This window comes from Pipistrellus hanaki (genome assembly GCF_964339955.1).
Source record: "Pipistrellus hanaki genome assembly, chromosome: 15".
Taxonomy (NCBI): Eukaryota; Metazoa; Chordata; class Mammalia; order Chiroptera; family Vespertilionidae; genus Pipistrellus; species Pipistrellus hanaki.
This window is the reverse complement of record NC_140517.1, coordinates 11,925,881-11,949,073: the sequence shown is the minus strand read 5'-3', so window position 1 is coordinate 11,949,073 and position 23,193 is coordinate 11,925,881. Positions and strand designations below refer to the sequence as shown.

Below are 23,193 nucleotides of genomic sequence, written 5' to 3'. Positions count from 1 at the left end.
ACAACCCCAGTGGGGTTGTGCAGGATGCAGCTTATCGATGACTCTCTCATCGATGTTTCTAACTCTATTTCTCTCCCTTCCTCTCTGTAAAAAATCAATAAAATATATTTTCTAAAAAAACAAAAAAACATTTTCCCTCCCATCAAGCTTGGTGGGTAGGTCAAGCAAGCGGTGGCGTTCATAGAGTTCACTGGTTTACCCTCCACCCCACGCCAAAGTGACTAGGAAGAAACTTTAAGTAGTAACTTAGAAAAGAAAATAATAACAACAATTAAAGGAGCCAATGAAACTCTGAAATGGCTTACAAACTCAACTCTGGATACACTTCACCATACATGGGGGCCAGTGACTCCCCTTTTATTCTGGGCTTTCAAAGGAGCCAAAGGGATCTGAAAGCTTCATCATCTACCCGAAGGCTGGAACCGGTAAAGACTTCCAGTGGACCCTGAGGCTCCTGTCCGGGCCAAAAGGAAGAGCCTGGAATGCAGATGTTCCCAGAAACGGAGCCACCGAGCGCAGGGCAGGGCGGGGTGAACGCCGGCCAGGCTGGAGACTCCCCTTTCCCATCCCAGGCCACGAGCCGTGTGACCCTTCGTTTTATTGTGTGAAAATGCAACTGTCACAGCACCGACCCTCCCAAGGGCTGGCGCAGGGATTTTAAAATGAAATCCTACGGGAACAGTGGAGGACTCAGTCAACCGACAGTGCAATGAACAGGATGATTCCTGCTTAACAACCATGTTATTATCATCATTCTAATGACACCTGCCAGCTGTGTGGCTCTGGTCCAGTCACCTAACCGCACCAAAACAGCCAGATTCATGTACAAAACTGAGAAACCGCATGACTCGGTTAAGGCTCCTTCCTAACTTTGCTCCCAATAAATGGATTTTTTGAAACATACTCTTCTTTCTCTGTGAGATTAATGCTGAACCATTCCGAATCTTCCTAGGGGGGGCAGTCCATGAAGGTTACAGAGACCCTGGAAAATTCTGTCTGGAACAGAGCTCCCATGGCAAGGGATTGAGGGGGGCCAAGCAAGATGACCTGGTGCGAGCGACCACAGGGGATCTGGGTGCACAACTGGAACAGGAGCTGTCAGTATTTGCAACAGGCGGTTCCAGTGCTACCAGCCAACCCCAGACATCTTCCCCAGCCCCTCCTTCTGCAATTCTTCCACATTTCCTCTTATTCTATCCTCCGTGGGCCACATGGAGGATATGGCCTTTGCAAGTATTGGAAAGCAGATTAACTAGTTCTCAGCTTTCTCAAAAGGCCAGCAGAGAAGGCTGGGGTAGTCCATCATCCACAAAACTCCCCACGGGGGCAGCTTGTGGATCCTGGGTCCCGGGGGATGCACAGAATTATAAAACCATTGGTGGGCACGTGGGAGGCAGGGCAGGGACCCCTGCAAGAATAAACTCATCAGTGTTAGTTTGTGTGAGAAGTTGCCCCTGGCTCCATACTAATGCTGACCCTATTTATCATCAGAAAACCCTAAACACCCAGTCCTCTCCAATGCCCAGACTGGTCCAGCCAGGAATCTGTCCCCTGCAATCGGTAACAATCCAGAGGCCAGAAACCTCCATGTTGCAGGCTCTCTTGCACACGGCATCTAAAATGCTCTTGACATTGCTCTAATAGTAAAACCCCAGAAACAGCCATAATCCATCAATACAGGGTTACAAGGGAATACCATACATCTGTTAAAAATGAGGACAATCTCCAAGATATTTCAAGTAAACAAGAACAGTGTGTACAATACACTACTTTTTTTAGTTACATTAGGGAAGGGGGAATAAGTATCTATATATCTAATTCAAGAAACACTGGGAATAACTGGGAATATATATATATGATTTTTCTAATGGTTATGACAAGGGACCTGAGAGTTCAGAGAAGCATTCACCAGGTAGGTACAGGTACACAGGTGGTACATAAGCTTTGGGGTCAGTGGACCGGGGTTCTGACCTCTGCCTGCCATGTCCTAGCTTTGTGGCCTCAGACACGTCACGGACGCTGAGTCTCAGTTTACTCCTCTGTAAAATGGAGATAATACTGGAATCAAGTTCACAGGATGATGGAACCAGATAGGCGTGACTATAAATTAGCAGAGTGGCTTCTCGATGCTCCCCGCCTGATTGGCAGCAAACAATCTGCACAGTGGGTGTTGGGTCAAGAGGAATGTCTTAGATTCGGGGAAGGCAAGGAGCAAACAGACAAGGGGTGTACCCCTTCCTCATCCTTATTCCCTCGGGCTCCTTTGGCCGTTAGCGGGGTGTTGTTGTTTTTTCACCTCCTGATACAGTTCTAAAGCAGAAAGTTCTCATAGTGAAAACTCAATACTCCAGAGCAGGGGTCCTCAAACTTTTTAAAGTGGGGGCCAGATCACGGTACCTCAGAGAGCTGGAGGGCCGGACTATATGAACTACTAATTCCTACTGTAACACCTCGGCTGTGCTCACTGCCCAAAAAACCTGGCGGGCAGGATCAGACTCCTCTGCGGGCCGCATGTGGCCCACGGGCTGTAGTTTGAAGACCCCTGCTCCAGAGTGTCTGCTCCGTACCAGGCGCCAAACGCGCTTTATACACTCAAACCCGCCGAGTCCTCATCTCAACCCTGCGAGGTAGGAGCGATGGCGTCACGGGTGAGGGCACCGAGGCACGGAAAGGTCAAACACCTTGCCCAAGGTCACGTGGCCAACAGGACCAGGACGGGATCCGTGGCCACCCGATCACGCCTCTCCTCGCAGCCCTCCCCATTCATTCATCTCCCCTCTCCCAGGGCGGCCCGGGGAACACGTGCTCCTTTGTTTCACAGGTGAGAAGAGAAGAAATAAGTGCTGAGGATTAGAGTCACAGCCCTGGCATCGAATCTCCGCCGAAACCGGGAGTCGGGCCTCACACCTGGTAAGTGAAGCGCGGCTTCCTGGGGTGAGCGGCCTTCCCAGGTCCCCCTTGTGCCCGGGGCTCAGGTGAGGGGATTAGCAGGAAGGAGAGGGGGGGAAAGCGAGAGGGAAATCGTCACTGACTCCAAAGTCCAAAGAAAAATCAGCACCGTTCACGGGGGTCATTTCCAAATCAAAGACGCAGACGACAAGCTCCGAAACCCCCATCTGCAAGGCCAAGGCACAGAAGAGCCTTTCTTTTCTTTTAATATATTTTATTGATTTTTTTTTTTTTTTCATAGAGAGAAAGGGAGAGGGATAGAGAGCTAGAAACATCGATGAGAGAGAAACATCGACCAGCTGCCTCCTACACACCCCCCACTGGGAATATGCCCGCAACCAAGGTACATGCCCTTGCCCGGAATCGAACCTGGGACCCTTCAGTCCGCAGGCTGAGGCACTCTCTCTGTCCACTGAGCCAAACCGGTTTTGGCAGGAGAGCGTTTCTTTATAAACGCAGACAGACGTAAGGACGACGAAGGGTGAAGGCAGCACACCCACCAAGCCTAATTTCTCCAGAAAGTTTAGTCATGATACTGCCAGCCCCGGGGTCGGGGGGGTAATGAAAAGCGGACACGGGAACTTCACGGAGCAGCTGCCGGACTCGGTCCCCTCTGCAGACACCCCGCCTGGGCTTCTTTCTTGCTAAGGAGGAAGGGACCGAGGGCCAGGATCTCCCGGGACTCATGAGTAAGAAGGACACCGAGAGTACCTGCCCTTGCGCCGGGGAGAGGGTGATGTCACCGCTGATTCAGCCTCCGATACCGATAGCCTCACAGGTCGGGCTCTCGGGGCCGGTGACTCAGAGCCTCGCTCCACCTGCCGGCCGGCGAATGTCCCTCCGCTGACTCAGCGGGTGACGTTCTCCACAGGGAAGCCACGATGGTTCCCACACACTCCCCTCTGGTCATCTCCCGTTCCCTTTTCAGACGCGCCCACGCGATGGTGGTGAAGAATTTGTGGGGGAGGGAGTGTGCAGTCTTTGAAAAATCTTCTTGCTCAATCCAGACTTCATTCTAAACTAGCGGGTTCCTAGGACACCCATATGCATGTACCTCCTCCCACCTCCCCCCACACTCCCCCCCAAAAAAACATGCCTGTTTACCGGACAATGTCATCCTAACGCCACGCGGAAGTTGTTAAGAAAACTGGACGAGAACCCTATTCCTCTTGGGGACGTGCCAATACCTGAGTAGCTTGGGAAGAGGGTCAGATCCTGGTATGAACGACGGCATAGCCTTTAAAGGAAACCGAGACGCGGGGACAATTAGGCCTCGGGGTCATTCCTTTAGAAAAAAAACATCTTGTTCAACGGCAGCCATCGGGAGTGAAAGAATGTGGACAGTCCAACTCCTTCGAAACACAGTCCAATCCCGACATCGACGAGCACCTCACTTCCTCAGGTCTGCCCAGATGTCATTCTTCTATCAGGGGTCTTCAAACTACGGCCCACGGGCCACATGCGGCCCGCAGAGGAGTCTGATCCGGCCCGCCAGATTCTTTGGGCAGTGAGCGCAGCCGAGGTGTTACAGTAGGAATTAGTAGTTCATATAGTCCGGCCCTCCAGCTCTCTGAGGGACCGTGATCTGGCCCCCACTTTAAAAAGTTTGAGGACCCCTGTGACTCCCAAGAATCTCTCCCCGCCAGCACACCCGTCCTGCTATATCTGCTGTCTTTCCTTCCATCGATCGCCATCTGTCTGTCTCCCCTCCTCCGACTAGAAGGGAAGTCCACAAGGGCGGGAGAGTGTCTCTTTCATTCCATCATATCCCCGCTGCCTAGCGCAGAGCCAGTGCCGGCGGGCACTCAACATGAAATTGTGCAGCGAATGCACAGGCGACTGCCTCTGTCTCCAGAAGGGCTCCTCCTCTCCCTCCGAGACCTCAGGGGCAGGCATTATCCGTCCCCTTCGCCTGGCGCTCACACACTGGCTACGAAGAGCACAGGTTTGGAGTCCAACAGCCCCCAGAACGAGCAGCCGGTCTTTGCCACTTCCTGTCTCCATGACCCACCCTATCTTACTCAGCCTCTCAGGGTTCACAAGTGTCACTTCTCACTGGCTGTCGTGAGGTTTCACGGAGAGAGAGACAGCATGACATCGTAAGTGCATGGGAAGGACTAGTCAATACACCAATGTTTGTGATAAGAATCGAGTATGGCCCTAACTGGTTTGGCTCAGTGGATAGAGCGTCAGCCTGCGGACTGAAGGGTTCCAGGTTCAATTCCGGTCAAGGGCATGTACCTTAGTTTCGGGCACATTCCCAGTAGGGGGTGTACAGGAGGCAGCTGATGGATGTTTCTAACTCTCTATTCCTCTCCCTTTCTCTCTGTAAAAAAATCAATAAGATATATGTATATTTTTTAAATAATTGAATATGAAACAATAATTTCTGGGGTTTTTAGTAAGTATCTCTCAAATATTGCATGGGGCATACTGATACTAAAAAAAGTTAGTCCTTGTTTTCCTAAAATTCGAATGTAACTGGCTGTTCTGTTTTTTAAATACACACACACACACACACACACTGAGTGGCCAGATTATTATGATCACCTGAGATTTGTAGGCAAATTAGCCGTACACTGAATCATATAGGATATGGAAGCCGAAGGCCTGTTCGAACACCTTTGCTGTCTGCAGTTACCAAGACAAAACATCTCCAATTCGCACAGGAACACAAGGATTGGACAATGGAGCATTGGAAAAAAGTCATGTGGTCCAATGAATCACGTTTCCAGTTGCATCATGCAGATGGCAGAGTGAAAATTTGGAGGAAACAGCATGAAAGCATGCAGCCCGCCGAAACCGGTTTGACTCAGTGGTAGAGCGTCGGTCTGTGGGCTGAGGAGTCCCAGGTTCGATTCCGGTCAAGGGCATGTACCTTGGTTGCGGGCACATCCCCAGTGGGGGGGGGTGCAAGAGGCAGCTGGTAGATGTTTCTCTCTCATGGACGTTTCTAGCTCTCTATCTCTCTCCCTTCCTCTCTGAAAAAAATCAATTAAAATATATATATATATATATATATATATATATATATATATATATATATATAAAGATTATGTGCTCTCTTAAAAAAAAAAAAAAAAGAAAAGAAAGAAAGCATGCACCCCACATGCATGAGTACAACAGCCCTTCCCGCTGGTGGGGCAGTGTTATGGTTTGGGGCATGTTTTCCTCACATGATCTGGGCCCTTTAATTCGTGTGGAACAACGTCCGAATAGCACAACATACCTAAGTATCATTGCTGATCAAGTTCATCCTATCAGGTTGATGGCATATCCCAATGGAGATGGCTTCTTCCAACCAGACAATGCGCCATGCCACGGTGCTCGTATTGTGCAGGAGTTTCAAGAACATGAAGGAGAGTTTACCTAGCTTAGGTGGCCCCCACAATCACCAGATCTCAATCCAATTGAGCATTTGTGGGATGAAGTTAAAAGAGCCATCAGGCAGCTGGTTCCACAACCATCAAATCTCACAGAACTGGGCAGTGCTATTTATCAGGCATGGTGTCAGATTCCTCGCATCACCTTTCCACATCTCGTGGAGTCAATGCCAAGAAGAATCGCCGCAGTATTGAAGGCAAAAGGTGGCCCACCGAAGTACTGATGGGGCGGTCATAATAATCTCGCCACTCAGTACATATATTATTTTAGAGAGGAAGGGAGAGGGAAAGAGAAATAGAAACATCAATGATGAGAGAGAATCACTGGCTGCCTCCTGCACAGGGGATCAAGCCAGTAACCTTGACCGGGAATTGAACCATCGACGCTCAACCACTAAGCCATGACGGTCAGGCTGTCCTGTATTTTTAATCTGTTAAATCTGGCAACTGTGCCCATCAGGCAGTTACCTTCTTGAAAGCAGGGTGATGTTGCTTACATCAAGATTTATAAAATACTGCCCTATAATACACTCTCCATGAATACTGATTGATGGATCGGATAGATTTCAGAGCTGTGAGACTTTTATCGTGGCCATGAGCTGATTGAGCTTGCTTTAAATTACTGTCTTTGGGTTTTTTTGCATCTCTCCAGAAGTTCCTTCCAGGCTCCTTTTCATTGCCAAGGACTAGAAGAATGGACACCAGGTCTTGAACAATTAATGGGCCTGTAGGATACTGCAGACACCCAGGAGGAGGTGTTGGGTGTATCTGGGAGCCTTGCTCAAGGAAGGTGTTACGCAGACAATAGGAAACCAGACAGATGGCCCTGGCAGGCTCAGATCGCTGTTTAGATTTTGATCTGGTGCTTCCTTACACCGAGGCAGAAATGGCTCGTCTGACCTTTCGACTGCAGACTGCAAGCTGTTTTGTGACAAGACAATTAGGTAAGGTTACATCAGGGGTGTGTGCAGGGCTCAGAGCGCCAAGCAGAGACACAAGCCCTGAGAACATCCCCTCCTCTTTGTTTCTGTCTGTGGTTCGTGCTGAACAAGTTCCCTCTTTTCTTTAAAACAAAAGGCACAGTTACACCTGAAACTTATATGTCAATGGTATCTCAATGTTTCAAAGTATATTTTTATTTATTTTAAAATATATTTTATTGATTTTTTTTACAGAGAGGAAGGGAGAGGGATAGAGTTAGAAACATCGATGACAGAGAAACATCGTTCAGCTGCCTCCTACACACCCCCTACTGGGGATGTGCCCACAACCAAGGGACATGCCCTTGACCGGAATCAAACTTGGGACCTTTCAGTCCACAGGCTGATGCTCTCTATCCACTGAGCCAAACCAGTTTTGGCTAAAGTATATTTTTATTGATTTCAGAAAGGAAGGGTGAGGGAGAGAGAGAGAGAGAGAGAAACATCAATGATGAGAGAGAATCCGTGACCAACCACCTCCTGCACGCCCCCAATTGGAGATAGAGCCCGCAATCTGGGCATGTGCCCTTGACCAGAATGGAACCCGGGACCCTTTTAACTTCGTCCCACAAATGCTCAATTGGATTGAGATCTGGTGATTATGGGGGCCACCTAAGCTAGGTAAAGTTTGGCTCTATCCACTGAGCAAAACAAGCCAGAATTATCTTAATTTAAAAAAAAAAAAAAAAAAAAGCATAGTGGAATAGCTTCTAAAAGCAAAATATATATATAGACCTATTATATATATATATATATATATATATATATATATATATATATATATATATACACACACACACACACACACACACACACACTCTGAAACCAGATTCATTCATTCACCAAATACTACTGAGTACTTATTATGTGCCAGGCACTATTCTAGACACAACACAGCCTGTGGACTAAATAAGACAAAAACCCCAGGCCTCTTGGAGCTTACGTTCTGGGGCAAGGAGACAACGGGCAGAAGTCAGTGAAGCACATAGGATGTTAGATGGTGAAAAGTGCTGCGAAGGAAAATAAAGCAAAGAAGGACAAAGAAGGCTTCCGGAGGAGGAGGTTACGATCTCAAATAGGGGGAGCAAGAAAGGCCTTCCTGAGAGGCTGGCATGTGAGCAAAGACTTGAGGACAGTAAGGAGTGGCCTGAGGTAGAGCCGTGTCTGGTGTGCCCTGGGTTCTGTCAGGAAGTGAAGAGGGCGAGAGACAGAGAGGTGATTATGGGGCCGAGCATGGACACGCGGTAAGACACAGAAAGGACTTGGATTTTTGGTCCGTGTGAAATGGGAACTCCGGGCAGAGTCTGAGTGAGATGGATTTTGTCTAACTCTGCTGGGCAGAGAAGAGACTGTGTTGGGAGGAGGTAAGAGGGAGCAGAGAGACCAGATAGGAGGCAGTGGCAATCATATAAGGGAGGACCCTCTCAAACTTCTTTTGGGAAAATTCTCCTGGGAACAGACAAGGTCTATCAGCACGTGTGAATGCCAAAACCACAGAACCAGATGTTCTTAGACTTCCACTGGTCCCGGTATCACCTAACTGAAAGGCTTTCGGCTTGTTACAAGCGCTCCTAATTACAAAGCCCAGTAATTATTATCTAGGCCGCGGCCAATTATCCCACGGGGCCCTGTGCTGGCTACCGTTTATGATTTGATCATGGGGAACAGGTTCAACCCTTCCAGGCAGGCCCCACTGGGTCCTAGAGGTAACGTCAGAGCTCACCGGGAGGTGGGAGCTCCACCCAGGTCAGGGAGAGAGCCACACCCAGGCAGGCCGTTTGCGGCAATTTACCTTCTGCATTCACCAGGATGTGTGCAAAAGGATATAGATGCTATGTTATTCCCTGGGGTGCTGTTTTCTGAAAGATAAGACACAACCCATAGTCTATCCCAGTGTCTATCAGGGGTAGGTTAAACAAGACTATGGCACATCCATGCCACGAAGCTATATCAAAAGTAAAAGAATGTGGAAGATCGATATATAGGGAGAGAACACACAACTATACTGTTGGGCAAAAAAGAAGGTATGGCCCCAGCCGGCTTGGCTCAGTGGATAGAGGGTAGGCCTGTGGACTGAAGGGACCCAGGTTCGATTCCGGTCAAGGGCTCAATTCCCAGTGTGGGGTGTGCAGGAGGCAGCTGATCAATGGTTCTCTCTCATCATTGATGTTTCTATCTCCCTCTCCTTTCCCCTCTGAAATCAATAAAAATATATTTAAATACAAAAAAAGAAGGTATGGAATAGCTACTCGTTGGGTAAAAAGATTGGTATTTATGTTTACATAAAGAATTGAATTTTTTTTTGTATTCCCATTAAAAAAAAACCCTGAAAAAAATACACAAGAGACCAATAAAATCAGTTATCTATGAACTAATTGATTATCTGTGCCATGGAGAAGAACTGGGTAAAGAGTGGAATGAGGTAGAAAGGAGACTCTTTCATATATATCATTGATTTTTAGAGAAAGAGAAAGAGTGAAACACTGATTGGCCACTTCCCGCATGCTCCCAGCCCTCAACTGGGGATCGAGCTACAACCTTGAGGTGTATGGGGCCCAACCAACTGAGCCACACTGGCCAGGGCAAGACTTTTTAACTTTTTAATCAAATGCATGATTTGCCTACTAAAAGAACAGAAAGAGAACATCCCCTATTACCTGTAGACTGAGGTCCAGGCCTACCCCTGGCCGGCCTAGGCAGCCTCATCCGGGGACCCTCTCCTACAAGCACCCTCCCTGTCCCAGAAGGCACAGAGCCAGGCTGACTCCACTATGCCCCGCCACACCTCTGGGCACCCCACTTCCTCTTCCTGGAGAGCTCTCTCCCCTTCTCTGTCTGGCTGATGTGGACGCACTCTCACTCTTCAAAGCCTAGCAGGTGAAACCGCTCCTGTATCGGCTGAACGTGTCCCCACCCCACGGAATTCTGAGAGTGCACTGGAATTACCCCCGGATACTTTCAGGAATGTTCTGGAATGTCCCTGCAGGCAGGGGCTGGGGTTGAAGTTGGGGCACTGGCTGCTTCTTCAGGTCCCCCTGTCCCATCCCAGCTGCTCCACTTGCACCCACAGGGCTCTCCTTCCCCGGCACGGCAGAACGGCCAGCCCCTCGGCTGCCTCATCCGCGGTGCCCTTGGGTCCCTGGCCTCAGGCGGACAACCAGATGCCCACACCCTGCCTGGCACCAGGTATTTACTCAAACATGAGTGACCTAGCGGCTGGAGTTGTCCAGTGCTATGCCCAGAACCCCACCCTCTTTACATAAAAAGATGATTATTAAATTTACTTTTTTTTTTTTTTTTTTTGCATCAAGACATTACTCCTTTAGTGTTCCCAGAAGGAAACCCGGAGGAAAGAAAAAAAAAAAAAAAAGATACACAAGAGACCAATAAAATCAATTACCGGTGAGGAGCTCAGTGGGGCTGTAGCTCAGTGAATCAGCAGGAGGGGAAAAAAAAATCTGTGTTTTTGAAGTGTTTCCAGGTGATCCGATGCTTAGCCATGAGGGCAAACCAGAGTCTCAGGGGCTGGGGCAGAGCATTTATGGCAACGGGAAAACAGACTGGTCTCCCTGAGCATGTGGGTTAGGAAATACTTTTACAAACCACGCAGAAACTGAAACGTCTAAGGTCATCCTGACTTCCCCACCCACGGCTGCTCCCGGCCCCACTCCGCCCACGCCGATTCTGAACAGTGTCCATGAGCAGGGCAGCAGGCTAAGCCGCGTCAGCCCACCCCAAGCCAGAGACCAGAATCTCCTTTCCCAGCAGAGGCCGCTTGGGCCCAGTCACTGTTTGCAGAGCGGTGTTTGCTTTAACACAGAAGCAGAGAGAGGCTCCGAGGAAACTGGTTTGGCTTGTTTGCTGGGCAGGAGGGAGCCCAGGGAGAGAGAGGTCTGAACTGAAGGTAAAACGCGGGAGTGTCTCCAACAGAAAGCACTAAATTCTCCGGAGGCTTTATTACTTAATATTCAGCAAGCCTTGATATTAAGGCTTGATATCAAGGCTTGACACGCCCGATGGCTTGGGATACTGTTCTGCCCATTTCACAGATGGGAAAACAGAGGCTGAGAACGTCCTTGTCCCATGTCCCTCGGCTGGCAAGGGGCATTTCCCCCGGATTGCAATCTAGGCAGTCTGACTCAAGGACCCTCTAAATCAGGGGTCTTCAAACTACGGCCCGCGGGCCACATGCGGCCCGCAGAGGAGTCTGATCCGGCCCGCCAGGTTTTTTGGGCAGTGAGCGCAGCCGAGGTGTTACAGTAGGAATTAGTAGTTCATATAGTCCGGCCCTCCAGCTCTTTGAGGGACCGAGATCTGGCCCCCACTTTAAAAAGTTTGAGGACCCCTTCTCTAAATGCTGGGAAGGTGCCGGCAGCGGGGAAGAGGAGGGCTGGAGGTAGTTTGAGAAGAAGGAAAGGGAAAGGTGCGGAAAGAGGAGGGACCGAAAGCCCTGCCGAGCATCAGCTGAGCTTTACAAATGGGAAACAAATTAGAGAGAGGGAGAAAGGCCGCCACCTCTTTTTTTTTTAATTGACCAACGATGAAAAACACTTAAAGATGACGAACTGCCCTTCCATTTCGGAAACCGAGGTCTCCTTTCTCTGCCCTCCGGAGCTTTCAGAGGGAAGCACTCAGTCCACTGAATCCCGGGGACACACTTATCGCAAAGCTTCGAGAGCCACGGCCCAAACTCTCCCCTGCCCATTTACAATCGCCGGCTAGGGTTGGCCCGAAGAGAAGTCAATATTTATTCACTCCTTTATTCATTTATTCAAAATGTTGTTTGACTGCCTACTCCGTCCCTAAGAAACATGAGGCACCATTTCACGACTCCTCATCTCTTTTTTCCGCCCCCCCTTATCTCTTTACATTTGTCCCACTTGCCTTTATGTTCAGCCCACACCTGCTTTATTCATTACTGTAAACCCAGGGCCTAGCCTAGTGCTGGCACCCAAGAGTCATGGGTTGACTCAACCACTGAGTGAATACGAACGTTGAATTCTCATGGCAAACCTGTATTGCTAGCCTCCCGTGTTACACATGGGGAAACTGAGGCTCGCAGGAGTAAATGGATTTACTACCCAAGGTCACACAGCTCACAGCTGAAATTCAAACCCGGGCCTTTCCGGCACTCACACCACCACCCTGCCCGGCCGTACCGATTTCATTCATCTCCCTGAAAGCCCCGAGCCGGGAGAGGAGGTGGAAGTTGAGGCAGAGTGGAAACCCAGAAGTCTGGATTGTGTGGTGCCTCCCGGGGACGTTCGGGTTTTGGCAGCTTCTGGGAGATGGGAGAGCTGATTGCCTTAGCGTCTGGCTTATCTGGGGCTGCGCTTGGAAGGGGATGCGTAACAGACACCCAGGTGAGCGTTTCGGAAGAAAAGGCTGGCTCCATAAAAAGCCCCGAGAGCAAACAGGGATTTCCATAACCACCTGGCAGAGAGGGAGGGCAAGAGCAGGCAGCCAGCCTTCCTTACATGGCCTTGCAGGGCCCAGGACCCCGGGCCTCGGCTCCTAGGGAGACGCAAAGGCAAAGACAGGAGCAGGAGCCATTAGTCTCCTCCCCTGTCACAAATGTGAGGACTCTGGGAAGTGGTGGTTAGGAGGGTGAGGGGTGGAGGAGTGGGGATCTGATGATGTCAGATCATTCCAAAGCAGGTTTCTCTGTGTGTGTGTGTGTGTGTGTGTGTGTGTGTGTGTGTGGTTTTGTTTTTTTTTTAAAGCCCATTTAATTAGGGGGCCAGCATAAGGTTCCCACCACCTTTCAGCACATCTTTCAGGAAGGAGAGGAAATGGGTGTACTTAATCCACACAGGTGGGGGCCTGGGAGCGGGGTCAATCCATCAGGCAGCTCAGACCCAAAACACAGGCCTTGTTTGCCCACGGCCAGGTGGCAGGGGAAGCAAAGCAAGGAAACCAGGGGTTTCCTCCCCCGGCCTCCAGTCAACTTGGAGCGGAGTGAGATCTGCAAACCAATTTGTGCTCAGAAAAGGGAAGATAGTCAGAAACTAAAGAACCCATTTACAGCTGGGGTTGTGTGTGTGTGTGTGTGTGTGTGTGTGTTTGGGGGGAGGTTGGTTTTTGTTTTTAAAACGTTCTCCGTTCTTGAACCTGGAGAGAAACCAATAGAACAAACACAAGGATCTCTTGGGGCACAAAAATGCCCCAAAGCCCCCCCCCACCCCGGGTTTAGCCAAATCCTCCTTGGGACACTCTATGGTCACGGGTGGGCAAAAAGTGACAGGTTCCAGTTTGTAAACCCCCACGCAGCCAATTCTCCATGGAACCGATGGGCTCTGCAGTGCGCTGCTTTCAAAGAATTAGAACGCAGGAGCCAGGGTTCTAACCTGGTGTCTGCGGACAGACTGGGGTGAGGGATGCCCGTGGAACCTTGAGATTGTATGCAAATTCTCCCTGGGGCCAATGTTTAAGCCTGGTGGTCATGTGGCATCCCTCCATTTTCTACACTGTCCTAAGAGAGTGAGGCCTCCTCCCTAAACCCCATTACTGTAATCCCATTACACACACACACACACACACACACACACACACACCAGTTCTCTGAGGTCCCATGTGTGCTTTATCACAAGGGCACTTCTGTCCTGGGGTGATTCCACACTGGATTGATAGGAAGGGACCCCCTAGTCCAAAAAGCACCCCCGAAGTGAAATGTCAAAAAACCTGTTGAGTGGGTACGGGTATGAGGACCCAAAGGGACCTGAAACCAGCCACACAAGCAGCTGGGGGAGACCGCCTGGCCCAGCGAGACCACCAGCGGCAGGCCCCTCCACCTCCCACCCGGTCTGACCCCTCCCGCGGGGCTGAGCTGTCTCCATCACCACCACCACCACCTCCTCTAGGGCCGGCCCGTCAACACCTCCGCTCTTCCAGGCACACAGGGAGGAGGAAGTCCACTTCACAGTGGACACTAACTCCCCGAGCACCCTCTTTCCTTGTTGAGATTACAGAGAAGAGAAGGGGAGAGCAGGAGAAAGACCAGCTGGGAAACCCTGAGCGGACAACTAAATTGCTTTTCGCTTCCGTTTTCTCATCAGCCAAATAGGAAGAGCCATGGTGCCCACCCCCATAAGGCTCTTGGCAAGATTAAATGAGGTGAAATATGCGAAGCACTGGCCCCACCGTCCAGTTAAAAGCAACTAACAGGGGTTGTTATTAATAATTATTATTAACACATAATAATAGTATTTTTAATATACATTTTATTGATTTTTTTACGGTGAGGAAGGGAGAGGGATAGAGTTAGAAACATCGATCATCTGCCTACTGGGGAATATGCCTGCAACCAAGGCACATGCCCTGGACCGGATTTGAACCTGGGACCCTTTAGTCCGCAGGCTGACTATCCACGGAGCCAAACCGGCTAGGGCCGTAATAATAGTATTATTGGTCAAACACAAGAGGGATAAAAACGAATCCCACCCTTGGCGCTACCAGATGTCTTGATTCAGGAAAACACAGTGACCAACACTTGTGTGGAGACACCCCACACACACCTGCACACACACACACCTGTTCCTAATCCCCGAGCCCTTCTTCAAGGCTGGGTCAATGCTGACTCCTTCCAGAAGCCAAGCCTCCCTGCCCACCGATACCCATCAAACATTCCGGGCACCAGTGCCCTCTCCGTGGGTTCTGGGACATTCTTAGCAGCGTGCTGGGACAGGCAGTGTGGAGGGCAGGGCTGGGCTATCCCTCTATCTCAGTTCATTCCCAGGTGCCCAGCACAGGGTGGGGCAGCACACCAACGCAGGGACCGGCCAAGTAAGACGGACCCAGGGCAAAAACCGGGCAAACACTTCCGGCCTGACCCCATGGAATGCGCCACACCCCCCCCCCCCACACACACACACACACATAGGCCTCGGAAAAGCAAACACATTTTAATCAATCAAGCTTCAGTTTCTCTGTGGGGGGTGGGGGTGGGGGAATGCCCACCCACTATCAGAACAAATTCCAAAGTTCAAAAAAAAAAATTTTTTTTTTCAAACAACAGGGTGATAGCTGTAGACGTTTCACGTGGCCAGAGATTAGAAGAATAAGCAATGAATTCCCTCCGGGGATTGGGGGTGATTCCTGGTTTCAAAAAGTGTTTTGTGTGTGTGTGTGTGTGTGTTTTATTGTTATGATAACTCGCCCAATCCACTAAAATCCAGCGGGAGGAGAAAGTGGTTTGGAAAAGAAAGAAAGAAAGAAAAAAAAGCATCAGGGAATGGGTGAAACCCGAAGAGAAACCAGCCTTCCCCCTGTTTTCGCCCCAGGGCGACAGTGGAATGAAACAAAGCAAACTCGAGCATCCTGATTATCTCAGCGATGATAAAGCCCCAGAAAAGAAAAGAGAAAAGAAACAGGATTTACTCCTGGGGGAGTGTGTGTGGGGGAAATAGCACCTGTATCCAAATGCTTTCACTTCTGTGAGCACCAGCCACAGCTTAACCACCCAGAGGGCTCCCCAGCCACCTGAGACGGTGCGGAACGGGGCCTGGGAGCCAGGCGCTGAGTCCCCATCCCCACGGGGCGACCCCGGGGCAAGCGGACCCGCCCGCTGAGCCTTCCCTGGCTCATCCACGGGCACTCCCACTTCCCTCCCGCCCTTCCCACTATTAGGTATTTGCGGTAGGAAATGACAGGCTGTCTGTAAAGGGGTCGGGACCAGAGGAGGCACACGGGAGGCCTCTAACCAGTGCCCCTCCTTGCAACATAACTCACCCCCCCCAGAATAGCCCCCCAAAAAACACCGTGCTCCATGACACCGAAGCTTACGCACCCCCCCCCAAAACACACAATTGTGCAAATTCCAAAGGCGTGTCCTCTGCGCCCAAGAAGAAGGGGCCTGCCCAGTGCAGGCCCTGAACTTGGGGTGCAAGGTCTCGGGCCCTCCCCACGCCCCCCGCCGGCCGCGGGCCCGCTCACCTCTGCCCAGCACGCGGCCTCTCTCCAGGTGCCGCCGCGGCACCGCGAACGTGTAGCTCTCGGCGCCGAAGCCGGGACGACAGGGCTCGGGCTCCTGGCAGAGCCGCGAGGAGACCTGGGGGTGGGCGGAAAGGATGGGACCGGGGTGACTTTCGGGGTCCCCCCTCCAGCCTACACCGAAACCCCGCAGCGCCACCCCCTCCCTGGCCCGCGGCGTCGGGCTGGTGGGAGGGACCCGGCGCGGCCCCCGCGGACGCCCGCCCGGGAGAGGTAGGGGCTGCTGGTCACCTCTTCCCTCACCCCCCACCCCTCTCCTTCCCCTCTCCTTCCGTCTCCCCTTCCCCGGAGACACCTTTCCTCCCCACCGGGGACGCGCCCATTCCGGGTCCAGCTCCTCGGACCCTGGGCGCCCTAACCACTTCTGGTCCCCCCTTTCTCTCCCCGGGGGCGCCCCCAGACCCATGCACCTCCCTTTCTGCAGCTCGCAGGTGCCTATACTTCTATCGATTCCTCTGGCGTCACCTCGGGGGCCGCCCCACGACCCCCGGCTCCCCCTTTCACTCTCCAACCCGCACTCAGCTGCACGCCCCGCCCCCTGCGCCCCTCGCCACCCCGGAGCCTCCATCCCCGGAGCTCCCAGCCCCGGAGCTCCCAGCCCCGGAGCCCCCAGCCCCAGCGCCCGCCCCGGGGCGCACCCACCGCGGGGCCAGGAGCGCCCCGGCCCCCGGTCCCCCCGTCTCACCCGCTCCCGCCCCGCCGGGTCCGGAAGCCCGACCCAAAGTTTCTTGTCCGAAGAGAGAGCGGCGGGGACGATGGGGAGCGGGAGGGGAGGCGGGAGACGGAGGGGCCGGGGCCGGGGCGCGGGGGAGGGCCCGGAAGGCGTCCCGGGAGAGCCAGGGGGCCCGGCCGGCGTACCTGCAGCAGCAGCAGCAGCAGCGGCGTGAGGAGGCGGCGGCACGGAGGGCCCATGGCGGGCCGGGGAGGCTCGGCTCGGGTCGGGTCGGCCGGGCCGGCGGCGGACGGAACTTCCAGGAACTCGCAGGTGCTCCGAGGCTCCGGGCGCCACTGAGTTGGGGCTGCGCCGCCGCCGCCGCCAGGTGAGCCCGTGAGGCCCCGCCCCCGCGCCGCTGATTGGCTGAGGCTGCACCTGCCGCGCGCAGCCAATGAGCGGCCGGCGCGGCCCCAGCTTCCTCCGCGGGGCCCGGGAGGGCGGCCCGCCCCCGGCCCCGCCCCCGGCCCCTGCCTCGCGCGGGCCCGGGACCCGCTGGACCGCGGAGGGCAGAGGGAGGAGGGTTGGGTGCAGGATTCCTGTTGCCACCAAGTTGGGAGTCGGCTCCGCGGTGGGTGGCTCACTGACACCTGGGCTTCCCCCTTCGTCTGGTTCTGTCCTTTGAACTGCAGGTCTCCACCGGCTCTTGTCTGCAACTCAGTTCACCTTCCCACACCTCAGCTTCTTCCCCTTCCAAAGGGGAATCATAATCACAAATGCCTCCCTGTGTTGTGAGGTTGCCATACAATTCAAGAGACCAATATTTCCTGCACCGTAATAGCTCCGAGTGATGATAACAGCAACAGTAGGTGCTGGGCCCCAGTGGGGGGCGTGCAGGAGGCAGCCCATCAATCATTGATGTTTCTATCTCTCTCTCTCTCCCTTCCTCTCTGAAATGAATGAAAATGTATTTTTTTTTAAAAACGGAGATCACACAAACCTGTTATTTGCAAATAACTCTCAATGCCCCGTAGCAAATCCATGTCAAAGCCAAGGCTGGAACCTGAGATCTCCTGATCTCCAGGCCGGGTCTCTTAACCCCACACCATTGCCACATACCCTTCTCTAGAGAATTCTGTCCCCCAAGAAAATAATTTTAGGATCACAAAAAGAATAGACATGCAGCCGAAACCGGTTGCTCAGTGGGTAGAGCATCGGTCTTCAGACTGAAAGGTTCCAGGTTCCATTCCAGTCAAGGGCATGTACCTTGGTTGCAGGCACATCCCCAGTAGGGGATGTGCAGGAGGCAGCTGATCGGTGTTTCTCTCTCATTGATGTTTCTAACTCTCTATCCTCTCCCTTCCTCTCTGTAAAAAATAAGTAAAATATATTTTTTTTAAAGACTAGCCGAAACCGGTTTGGCTCAATGGATAGAGCGTCAGCTTGGGGACTGAAGGGACCCGGGTTCAATTCCGGTCAAGGGCATGTACCTTGGTTGGGGGCATATCCCCAGTAGGGGGTGTGCAAGAGGCAGCTGATCGATGACTCTCTCTCATCGATGTTTCTAACTCTCTATCTCTCTCCCTTCCTCTCTGTACAAAATCAATAAAATATTAATAATAAAAAAAAAAGACATGCAAATGTTATTCCGGGGCCAGCCGCACCTGCATGGTTTCGCTACCTTGACAAGAGCACCATCATTCCTTTCACTCTCCAAACATGGTCAGAGCTACAACACAGTGTGGAGTCAGCTGCTCACTCACTGCTTGACCTTGACGAGTCTGTGTTCTCATCTCTACAGATGGGCTGATAGGAGATAATGCAAGAAAATCACCCAGCAGAGTATCGGCCCCTAGCAGCAAGGGTTCCGTAAACGTTTGGTGCAGAGGTTGTTTTTGGAAAGGGCCGGCCCCTTCCCCCTTCCACATGGGAAAGGCCGGGTTTACAATAGTTCACCCAGAAGAGCTTAACGGTAAAGCCTCAAAGGAGAAGCCATGTCTCAAAGCAAGACTGTTGAGGGTCAGCTCAGTCCCCCTCAACCTGTCCGTCCCCTCCGTGGTAATGACGTTTTAATGGGTTTCTGAGCACACGCCCAGGCCATTTGGATGCCTGCATCTCGGCTCTCGCTGCCTCTCACCCTACCAGGAGGCTCGGAGGGAAAAGGCTCCAGTGCTCCCTGCCCGCTGAGGCTCCTGCTGGACTGGACTGTGCATTAAACAAGATAATGGAAATACAGAAAGAGGCGTTGTCCCCATGGGGCGGCCTGGTTCGTTTATTTTTTTTGCCCAGTTATGTAAAAAATACATATTTTATACCATCGCCCGGCCCAGGGAGCCGTGAGGGCTTTGTTTTCCTCCGCCCAGCAAGCCTTGGCCTTGTAACTTCGCAGTGACTCTCATCGACTCTTCCATTACGCTCTGATAATTCAATAAAAAGGATTTCAGAAAACAATTAGGGGCAGTGTGGACAGGTCTGGAGAGATGCTGTCTGCAGACTTCTCGGCAAGGATTTCTCCAAGTTCCACAAAATTGATCATGAAGGGCTGCCCTCTTTCGACTGTTAGAAATAAGGCGAGCCCCCAAGACCGGGGGCCGTCCACTCAGGCTTTTATTCCTGAAGCACGTGATCTGTCCCTCACTCTTGATTGGAAGAGCTTAGGCTCCCACGCTTTCGAGATTGGCTAATTTAAAGGAAGGGGCTGACCTTTGCCATTTGAAAATGGCGACCCCCCAAGGGAGCTGCAAGTCACGTGGGCCAAACCGAAGGCTGCCTAAACTCCCTTCTTTGACAGAGAAGGTGATTTGTTCATTCTCACAATGCCCCCCTTTTCACTCAATTCTTTTCTTCTTCTTTTTTTTTTTTTTTTTTTAATATATTTTATTGATTTTGTACAGAGAGGAAGGGAGAGAGATAGAGAGTTAGAAACATCGATGATAGACATCGATCAGCTGCCTCTTGCACACCCCCCACTGGGGATATGCCCACAACCAAGATACATGCCCTTGACCGGAATCGAACCCGGGACCTTTCAGTCCCCAAGCCAATGCTCTATCCATTGAGCCAAACCGGTCTTGGCTCAACTCTTTTCTTCAAACTCGGCTAACATGACTTCCATGCTCTGCGGTGTCTACAAGGAGACGGCTTTGCTGTTTGGTCAATGCGGTTTCCATTAACTTCAGATAAGACCCCCTCATACATGGGATGATATAGAACATCCACGACTGTCATTCCCTTCCATTCTCCAAACCACTGCTAAATCGGAGGAAGGACCCTCGATCCCAGGTTCTCAGCTAAGGCACCAGCTCGAGTTGTTAATCCCTGCAGGGCCTTAGCGGTCCCGTCCTGAGCTGTGTTGTCAGGGATGAGAGTACAATGTCGGCCCCTCAACATGACACAAACTCCTCCTTTTCTGCCAGAATCCTATCCGAGGCCGTTCTCTTCCCCCACGTCATCCTGCTGGTGGCCTCTCGTGGTTCTGCTAGCCCTTTAACTGCATCTTGAGTATAGTTAACAACCCTTTGCTAGTGATAGTACGTATAATGAATCCAACTATTCTTTTTCTTTTTAAAAAAATATATTTTATTGATTTTTTACAGAGAGGAAGAGAGAGGGATAGAGAGCTAGAAGCATTGATGAGAGAGAAACATCAATCAGCCGCCTCTTGCACACCCCCTACTGGGGATGTGCCCGCAACCAAGGTACATGCCCTTGACCAGGATTGAACCCGGGACCCTTCAGTCTGCAGGCCGCTGCTCTATCCACTGAGCCAAACCGGTTTCGGCCCCACCACATTCTGGTTTCACAGTGGACCGCCAGCATAGGGCAGATTCAAATCCTGCAGCAATCTGACTTCTAGCCTTAAACTCGTTTGGCACTAGGTTTAGGAATAGTGCCCCATGGCACCTGTGTCCATATGAGGGTCCAAGGAGCCCCCTGGACTCTCTCTCCTCTTCCTGGTCTGTCTGTCTGTCCTTTGAAAGCGTTGTACGGTATGCCAAAGGGAAAGGGGTAGCCGATGGTATCAGAGCACAAGTTCCGCTCCAACTGCTCGGCAAGGCTGTAAGCAATGGTCCCCGACAATACCACCAGGCGTCTGCTCAGGGGGTATCCGCAGGGCAGCACGGCTGGCTTCTGAGGACACTTGGCTATTTATGCATCGGGGTCAATTTATCATAAACTCTGAGAACTGTTCCCCCCCTTGAGAGACAGGAGGTATAGTTTACGTCAGAGGACAGGGGACAGATCCTTTTGGGGAATCCCAGCTCTTTTCCTCTGTTGGATGGGAACAACAGGACGAGAGTCTTGCAGGAAGCGTTTCCCCAGGCGGTTTCCTCCTGGTACGGGCCAAGCACACATCCATTCCATCCCGTTACTGTCTGAGGTCCATCCGAACGAACATGGGATCACTTGGGCCTCTGGCTTTCCGGCCACACCAGCGGAACAGTCGCTTTTCTTTAAGGCGGGCACAGGACATTGAGTCCATTCCACCCAGGCATTCGTTCCCTCATAGCCTACTTCTATTTGCACGGTGGTGGCAGTGGCCTAGGGCAGTGTTTCCCAAAGTGTGGTGCGCGTCCCCCCAGGGGTACGGGAAGAGTTTGGTGGGGGTACGCGTTGCACCGGAGTTTGGTGGGGATATGCACTGCACCGGGCTTAGCTGCGCCTAATTCTACGTTCTCATGAGTACAAGGGGTACTCAGCGTTACGAAAATTATAGAAGTTACACATATGTCAAAAGTTTGAGAAACACTGGCCTAGGAGATGTTGTCCTGTGGCATCTACTCCTAAGTCTAGTCCTCGCCAACCTTTTGGCCAAGAGGCTGAGACATCCAAGTCATTCAGGTTATCTGCAACCAATAACGTACCCGGGTAATAAGCATGATCTGAATTGTACGCATCTCTCCAACCCACACTGTAAGCCCTCTGCAATTTTCCAGATCCCTCAAGCGAATCGAACCCAGCCTCACCATTTTCAGCATTGATCTCCAGCTGGTAGAGGGTTCAAATTCTTGTTCTGCCGTTAGCTTGGTGGGGGAAGAGGGGCGTGTTGTAAGTGCCCTAAAGCTGGCTTTCCACCCTCTGGGCTCTCGGTACATTCCCTTCCCAGTTCTAAGCTACTTTGTGAGTCCCCAGAAAGCCTCTCTGCCCTCGGGCCCTCCGCTCCCCACCCCGCCCCCACCCCCACCATGAGAGTCTCTGAGGCTGTCTATGGCCTCAGCCTGGAAAAATGTTCACCCTCACCGGCGAGTCTTTTCCACCCTCCCAGGGCCATTTGCATTTTAAAGAGGGCTCTGGAGTGTGCTTCTCTCCAAGAATAAAAACCTCCTCGGGAGCAGTGAAACTCCACCCAGGGTTGTTAACCTGGTCAGTGGGTGGACTGGAGGGGGAGGTTAGGGAGTAGGGGTTGCCCGTGAAACCCTGAAATTGTATGCAAGCCCCTCGGTGCAGGTGGTGAGCGTCATTGCTTTCCTAAGCTTCTCACATGGGGGCAAGGAAAATCGAAACCTTGGCCCTGAGACCTCTCTGAGGGCCTGTCCAAGGTCAATGGTGGAAGTTCAGGCATCCACAGGGAGAGGAAAGGCTGGCCAGAGAGGCCTTGCCAGTGCCCCTCCCGGTGGACAGCAGCCCCTGACCGCGGTGCTCACCGGGCACCCTGCCTTGGGATCACACACTCCAGGTTTCCTTGTGGAAGGTGGGCCTCCTAAGGGCTTTCACTTCCGGTGTCCAGGAGGCCGCTCAGCCTGGGGCTAATGATTAATCCCTCCGGCAGTCCTACCTTTTCCACCTCCAGATCAAAGGCAGTCAAATTGCTTCTCAGACTGGGAGGGGCACTTCTGCCCCAGGCTCTGCTGGGAGGAGCCCAACCCCACAGCTAGAGAGGGAGGAATCCCAGGGAAACTGGAATTGCTTAGGGACTTTAGTCTGTTCCGGCTCCCAAGGAGCTTGATGGCTGGGTTCTAACTGCTCCTGGGGGCTCCGGGCACCTCTGCGGGGCCACACCATCCCTCCCCTCACTGCTGCCAACCACTGTTGTTGTTTTTTATTTTGTTACTCCTCACCTGAGGATATTTTTTCCATTGGCTTTTAGACAGAGTGGAAGGGAGGTGGAGGGACAGAGGGAGAGAAACATCGATGTGAGTGAGTCACATCAATTAGTTCCCTCCTGCGCATACCCTAACCCGGGCGTGGGAGATCAATCCTGCAACCCAGGTTCATGTCCTTGGCCAGAATTGAACTCAGG

At 52.0% G+C, this 23,193-nt stretch overlaps 2 protein-coding genes across 2 annotated transcripts in view; one reads left to right on the top strand and one right to left on the bottom strand.

The window, feature by feature from the left end:
• CDH1 (cadherin 1) overlaps nt 1–17,397 on the bottom strand; it is a 76,461-nt gene extending 59,064 nt beyond the window's left edge. The window contains exons 1-2 of the mRNA XM_084861019.1: nt 17,159–17,397; nt 16,244–16,358 (exon numbers count right to left, since the gene is read on the bottom strand). Coding sequence (XP_084717145.1) covers nt 16,244–16,358; nt 17,159–17,212 — 169 coding nt within the window. The 5' untranslated portion in view covers nt 17,213–17,397. The remainder of the gene's footprint in view (nt 1–16,243; nt 16,359–17,158) is intronic.
• Nucleotides 1–23,193, top strand: part of LOC311610140 (dipeptidase 2-like) — a 564,319-nt gene that overhangs the window by 14,622 nt on the left and 526,504 nt on the right. The window lies entirely within an intron of this gene.